Consider the following 7,770-nt stretch of genomic DNA (forward strand, 5'->3'; position numbering starts at 1 on the left):
CTGAAACTGTTACACATGCCTTCGTCACATCTCAACTAGATTACTGTAATTCACTTCTTTATGGCCTGTCAGCTAATAATATCAAACGACTACAATATGTTCAAAACGCTGCGGCTAGCTTGATTACCCACAGAAGAAAGAGCGATCACATTACCCCAATCCTTTATCACCTTCATTGGCTTCCGGTTTCCTTGAACTACAAGATACTAATTCTACTAATAAACTACAAGATACTAATTCTACTAATAAACTACAAGATACTAATTCTCACTTATAAAGCTCTCCATAACCTTGGTCCTACATATTTATCTGACTTACTTCTGCCTTATGTTCCTGCCCGCTCGTTACGATCTTCTAGTGAGGGATTGTTAGTCACCCCTAAGTTTCGTCTGGTGACTATGGGAGCTAGAGCTTTCAGTGTTGTGGCTCCCAGATTGTGGAATGCTCTTCCCCAAAACATCCGTCAAGCATCCTCCCTTCTCTCCTTCAAAAACCTCTTAAAAACAAATTTTTTCTCTGAGTATTACTCTTCAGCTCTCAGTCTGTAATTTGTACCCTGTTATGGATGTTTATCTACATTCTCTCTGTATCTCTAATCTAACTTTGTAAGTGGTCTCTGTATAACTCTCAGCTCTTGGTATGTGTTCTGTCTTCTGGTATTGATGTTTATTTGTTTCTGTTCCTTAAACCTGACTTGTAAAGTGACCTTGAGTTTTGGAAAGGCGCTATATAAATAAAAATTATTATTATTATTATTAAGTGGAGCAGGTTCGAGCTGGTGTGAATGGATGGAGGCAGGGACTAATTTGCATATTAATTTATGGTGTGTACTAAATGAGGTAAAGGTTGTATAGTTACATTCAAGCCATTTTAAGACCTAAAGAAATGATTTATTTAAAGAAACTTTATGTATTCCCCAATTTTAAGTCGCTTTGAATAAAAGCGTCTGCAAAATGACTAGATGTAAATGTAAATTTCCATTTCCAAAAATGTTTAAATATGTTATTTTGATTATCAAGGATGAGTTTTAAAGGATAAAATTAGTGACTTGTTTAGGGATGCACCGAATGTTCAGCAACCAAAATTATTCAAATAAGCGAAAAGACCGAATAAATTGTACCGAACAATAACGTGACGCGATCAAATAGCAACCAGAGCAGAGTGAGAGGCGCACACTCTTTATAATGCAACAAACATGTCAGCACAGCAGTGTAGAAGCATTTAAAACCGTCCGAGAAAGACGCAAAAATCATTACAAGCACCGACAGCGAGAGACTGTTTAGTACTGCAGCGCATGTCTTCGATGAGAAGAGGAAGGGGTGATTGTTGCTGGTTACTGTATGATGATTGAAATCGTGAAATGGTCTTAAACAATTAGTAAATAAACTGCAGAACGTTATGTTTTCACGCTCGAATTGCATGTATTCTGAGTCTGACAGTGCTGCACGAACTCGCGGCGGATCTGCTTGTTAACCAGGGTTCAAAGTCCAAAGCGCAAGGAAAATCTGCGCTGAACCAGTGTTACTTGTCAGTTGCTCAGTCACATTTTTATGAATTTTTACAAGGCATGATGTGACAATGCAATACGTGCAACATATTCGTAATGAGGCTCATTTATAAATCTGCTGTTGTCAACAAAAAGAAGCATTGAGGTCTTCCTGCGCGTTTCCGCCAAAATAAAAGTTGAGAAAAAGCAAGAACTCCATCAACATTCATAAACGTTAGAATGGTAATTTTACTGTTGTTCTGTAAAATAAAATAAAAAGTAAGACAATTATAATTACAACAGCTCTATTAATACATTTATTATAACATTCACACATTGTGTTCAAATTGGGATCTGTAATATTTTCTAATGTTTTAAAAGAAGTTCCTTCTGCTCAGCAAGGCTGCTTTCATTTCAAAAATACACGCCTTATTCAAGAAGGGGGTCTGATGGACAAAAAATATTATTTTACTAACTTATTAATTTTAAGTTAAATTGTGCTTTGTTGGTATAATGTCTGTTAGAATGTAAAAAAAAAATGTTCAGTGTTAAATATTTTTTAATTATTGTTTTGTAATTGATTTTTTCTTTGAAAAGCAAGACAAAATAGTAAAAAGCACATTTTGGCTATTTAATTTATGCAGTGGTGAAAAAAATTGGCAAAATACATGGGGGAAAAAAAACTTGAAAAACCGTGTTCGGTATTCGGCCTTCGGCTTTCGGCCCAGTGTTTCATTTTGTTCGGTTTCGGCCAATAATTTTCATTTCGGTGCATCCCTAGACTTGTTTTGAAATAGAAAACATCTATTTAAAATTAATATTTCACAATATGACTGTGAATGATTACTTTATTTTTGATTACATAAATGCATCCTTGGTGAGCAGAAGAGACTTCTTACTGACCATAACTTTTGAACGGTTGTGCACTTGTGTGTCTCACACAAAACCGTTTCTGCCAAGCATCATTTGAAAAATCCAGCTGAGCAGTGATGGTTTCAGCATTAAAGTAAACGTTCCTGTTGCCAGCAGACTCATTGGCCCTGTGAAGTGTGTAGGTTGACTGTGCTCCACTGAGCCTGGATGGCAACAACATGAAGGCTTTCATTGAGCTTTGGCTTATAAGGGTTAACTGCATCGGCCTGAACCCCCCTCTGCAGAAAATGTGCGGAATGTTCCCCTTTCCTGTGGGACGGGGTCTGTCTGAATGGGGAGGGTTTGTCTGTCTGTCTGTTGAGGTAAAAAGCCAAAAACGGTCCAGATTGGGACAGGAAGTCCTCACCATGGGCTGGAAATCAGCAGCGAATGTCTGAACTGCACATTTTGCAAAGTGCTGACACTTTCTTAATGTGTTTACTGTGTGTTCATTGGATTCAATAAACCTTTCCCTCATGTGCTTTGAGTTTAGCCTCTGATTTATTTTTTAAACTTGTAAACATGTATCAGATTCAATTATATCATTGTTAGGTATTTCTCTAATGAGGTTTACGCTGAAGGTTTAAGTGAGAACAGCTAAGATAGTGACAGTGAGTGTGTTTACATCTGTAGTCTCCTGTGATTATGCTTAAGCCGAAAGCATGTAAGTTCGTGTGATAGCCTCGTGTCCTTTTATTGGAAAAAGGTAATAAAAAGTTTAAAGAAAATCCAATCAACACCTCGTTACCCAGGGCTATAAGAGGTAACTAAAACTAGTTCACTTTAAACCATAAAAACATTTGTTGCTTGAAATAAAATTAACATTAACTAAAATAAAATATAAAAACCAAAACGTAGTTTAACTTGATATACTAAAATAACTAAACCTGAAATAAAAATGAATAGAAAATATATGAAGAGTTTATTTGCAAGAACAGATAAATCCGTTTTTTGTTTCAAAAATTGTTTTTTATTATGTTATCATGTTTTTATTGTTAGTTAGCTGTGTTTTTAGTTATTTTTTACCTAATCAAAATAACCCAACTGCTGTTTGATTGAGATTAATTGGAATGCACAATGAAAAACTTGATTTTTGAAAATTGTTATCTTGAGTTATCTGTTTTTGCAAATTAACTCCTCATATAGACATAAAAAACAACTAAACAATAAAATTACTGAAACTAACTGAAATAAAAACAACATTTTGCTTTTTGATTTTAACGAATTATAATTGTCCCATAATGTTGCTGAATTGATGGTAAATGTCTTTGTTGTGTGTTTTCTGCAGGCCGAAAGCTCAGAGGGAAAGCCTTTTACTACGTCTGTGGGAACGTCTTTTGTGAAGAGGACTTCCTGGTATGCTGTCTTCCCCTCTTCTTTTATATGGGGTTTTCATGTCTCAACATGTCTTGAGACATATCTTACAATCATAGCTCATAGTTATGTCAGAAGAATGTGTCATCTTATCTAAAGCATGTCTTTAAAGACATCATGAGGTTTCAGGTTTCAAAACATGAACCTGGTTATGAGTTCACCTTATGAGCTCACCTTAGCTCAACTTGGCTTAATTGTTTAAAAGAAGACCGGTGGGATCCAGCAGTGGGCTTCAGCGGTCTGAGTTGTTTTTATTTTGGCTTCTTTGTTCATTTTTATACAAAAGGAAATTGATGATCAGCAGAGTAATTTGAGTAAAATTCACTCGACTTAGAGTATTTGAGAATCATGAGCTTCAGTGGAAGCAAGAAAATCTGAGAGTTTCTACATAATGTCACGGATTTGCTTAGTTAATTTGTTTAAAAATCTGCAAATGGAGCCGTAGTGTAAGTATTTCCTCTTCAATAAATGTCATAGCTTTTCTTTTTATTTTATTTCAGTGGAAAAAATAGACTTTTGGGATCAGCTGTTAAATGTTTTGTGCATATAATTGTGTAGTGTAGCGAGGTGGTTAGGTATGCCACATTCATGTATGTATTGTGTAGCTGGTTGTAAAAAATACAAATACTACCACATTTTCCTTAGACAAGCAAAAAAAAAAAAAAGCTTTTTAAAAACACATCTAGCTCTTATAGGTGCATAAATGGCAAATTTCCTCAGGGAGAATGAAACTTCCAGACCAAAAAGTACAGTTTGTGTTATTTTAAGGTTCTTAAATTAGATTAATTGTTATATCTGAGCTGTTAATGTTGTGTGTATTAGAGAAAATGAAGTGATGGAAAGGAACGAGAGTCAGTTGAAAAGCTCACCTCTGTCTTCACTCTTGTCTTTAATAGTACTCTGGTTTCCAGCAGTCTGCCGACAAATGCAACGTATGTGGACATTTAATCATGGACATGGTGAGTCTGATGTACCTCCACACCCTGCATTAGTCACAATATCACACGACTGAGAATATCACACTACAGAGCTTGAAGGAGTTGGTTGGGTTTAATTTATAAAGCTCCTTATTCTACAGTGCTCTTTACATAGATTTGGCTAAATGTAATAGTCTTACTGTGTTTTAGGTGATTTAACTTTTATGTACTTGCGTCAAAAAATTTGTTGTTAGGTACAATGTATTTACTGTGTATTGCAAAACACATTTGCCGCTATGGAGGTGGGATGCGGTTAAGATTAGGGACTGGTTTTGTGGTATGGTTAGTTTTAAGATGTAATTGCATGCAGGTATTTTTTAAACGCACGTACAATTTAAAACATGTTTGCATGCAACAGGTTTTGTTATCGTTAACTAAAACTAAAACCATAAAAAAGACTTAAAATCAGTTAAATAAAATTAAATATATAAAAAATTTATTTCAGCTTGAACTTATTTAATTTAAAGTTGTTGTACTAAAATAACTAAAACTTAAATTGAAATAAAAATTAATAAAAACTGTTTAGGCATATTTTCAATCAGTCAATCAATCAATATATATTTCATTTCAGCTAGTGGCCGAGCCAACACTTCTCATTTTTGTTTAGTTTAGGAGTACTAAAATAACTAAAACTAATTAATACATATAAATATACTGTTAAAAAAATAATAAAAAATAACAAAAACACAACAACAGTACTAAAACTTCAACTAAAATTAAAGTGAAAATATAAAAAAAAATCTAATTCAAAATATTAACAGAAACTATAACTATATCAGTCATAATAAGATAATACTGGTACACAATAAGTTAATTGAATTAAAGGTGGGGTAAGCGATTTTTCAAAAACGCTTTAGAAAACTGATTCGGGCCGAGTAGCAAAACAAACTTGTAGCCAATCAGCAGTAAGGGGCGTGTCTACTCATGATGTGGAGGAGAGAGCGTTTAGTGCACAGGACGGGCACATTAGCCGAGCCGAGAGACAGAAAGATAGAGATGGCGGATAAAAAACAAAAGAGGAAAACGTCTGCGGAACAAAAAGAAGGCTTAAGGCAAGAAGTAGGACCCGTGTAAATATCGGATCAGCTTTCCAGTGCTGGAGAGAACTCAAGGAGCGGAAGGCCTGCGATCGGACGCCGAGGTTGCTTTGTTTCTTCTCCCGTCTGCGGAACAAAAGAAGGCTTAAGGCAAGAAGTAGGACGGACCCGTGTATCGGATCAGCTTTCCAGTGCTGGAGAGAATTCAAGGAGCGGAAGGCCTGCGATAGGATGCCGAGGTTGCTTTGTTTCTTCTCGATAGGTGAGTAAACACCGTGTCTGCGCCGCAACAGCTAAAGTCTTGTCTAGTACACTGGACGCGACAAAGCGACCGTTTGAAATTTGTGTCAATACGTCATAAATAGAACGCAGCAGCAGTTTTCTGTCGGGGATTTGTCGTGTTGTGCCGCGCCGCATCCAGTGTAGACCATAGATATGTATATATATATCTATGGTGTAGACAGCATCACTGATTATAATGAGTTCTATAGTATTTTGTCGCGCCACGCCACTCGCGTCCGGTGTAGACACGGTGTAACATTGGTTTTGCTTTGTTTCACAGAACTAATCGTTGCCTGGGTTGTGTACGTATGTGTGGGGCGGAGCTATCAAAATAGGGGCGAGACCGTTTTGGGGTAGGGGCGTGTTTGTTTTGGTGATTTCAAATGTCAACATTGGCTACCAGAAATCGTTTACCCTACCTTTAAATTATTAATTTAAATGTTAGTACATAGTACTTAAAAACATTAAATATAAATATGTTTTCTCACACATGGATGCCCATCTCCTCTCATAGAGTCATACTGTCATGAGAGGAGGCATATCACACACACAAAATGTGTCGCTGTTGGTTGTGTGTTGTTTGGCAGCATGTGAACATGGTGTTCCTCTTCAGATCCTGCAGGCGCTGGGAAAGTCTTACCACCCAGGCTGCTTCCGCTGCGCCATCTGTAATGAGAGTCTGGATGGAGTGCCTTTCACTGTGGACACAGAGAACAAGATCTACTGCGTGAAGGACTATCACAGGTGAGCTTGTGTGGAGCTGCAGGCCCACAGCCAATCACAATTCTTCATTATATGTTTAAATGTGTTTATTCATTGATGGTTTGATAAGACTTCTTTTTATGTCCAGAAGACTTTGAAGTTCATAAAACTGCACTGGTTGTGCCGTGTGTTTGTTTTTATGTGCAGACCACAAGCATAACTCTACAAAAAGAAGTGTTTTCCTGGTAAAAAATTTTTTGCAGTACATTGTCTCTTTGCAAACTCACATTGACATGCAGTATGGTTTATTTTGCAGTGTCACTGGAGATTTTCCAGTGGCCTTGTGTGATTTCAATCATCTATTTTTGTATTAACTTTAAAAGTGAACACAATAAACTACACAGTCAGGCAAGTGTCAACTATGTACTGAAGGTGGAAAAAATGAACTGAATGATTGAACTCTGCTCTGAGGACAAGAGCAAATAGTTCATATCTGTTGTTACTTTATATCAAGGGCTTCTTTGTAGCCAAGACTTTAGATCTGTGTCTATTGAAGTTGACTTTCCTGATAAATCTACCCTGGGAAATACTGATTTGAGTATAAAGTGTGACAACTCAGTCTGAGATGTTTTTATTTTGGCTTCTTTTTAAAAATTTTATACAAAAGGAAATTGATGATCAGCAGAGTAATTTGAGTAAAATTCACTTGAGCTTCAGTGGAAGCAAGAAAATCATAAGAGTTTCTACATAATGTCTACATAATCTACCCTGGGAAATACTGATTTGAGTATAAAGTGTGACAACTAGCCCAGGTACTCCCATATTTATTTAAGTTTGTGTCATGATGGCATTTCCTTTTTTAACACTGCTTTTGAACTTTAAATTGACCAAAATTGTAAAAAGGATGACTGTATATGCTTTGTCCAGATGTTATTGTAGCACGCTGTTGATGGCTGCTCCCCATAAAAATCATGACTTAAAGGGATAGTTCACCCAAAAA

General features: G+C 36.2%; 1 protein-coding gene across 1 annotated transcript in view; it reads left to right on the forward strand.

The window, feature by feature from the left end:
* Positions 1 to 3,686: 3,686 nt before the first annotated feature.
* The window catches only part of LOC107744601 (LIM domain-containing protein 1-like), a gene marked incomplete at its 5' end in the record, with an annotated part of 10,676 nt that continues 6,592 nt past the window's right edge, over positions 3,687 to 7,770 (forward strand). Inside the window, 3 exons of the mRNA XM_016558320.1 lie at positions 3,687 to 3,754; positions 4,669 to 4,731; positions 6,682 to 6,812. Coding sequence (XP_016413806.1) covers positions 3,687 to 3,754; positions 4,669 to 4,731; positions 6,682 to 6,812 — 262 coding nt within the window. The remainder of the gene's footprint in view (positions 3,755 to 4,668; positions 4,732 to 6,681; positions 6,813 to 7,770) is intronic.

This window comes from Sinocyclocheilus rhinocerous, unplaced genomic scaffold (assembly GCF_001515625.1).
Source record: "Sinocyclocheilus rhinocerous isolate Xijiao unplaced genomic scaffold, SAMN03320098_v1.1 scaffold2513, whole genome shotgun sequence".
Classification (NCBI taxonomy): Eukaryota; Metazoa; Chordata; class Actinopteri; order Cypriniformes; family Cyprinidae; genus Sinocyclocheilus; species Sinocyclocheilus rhinocerous.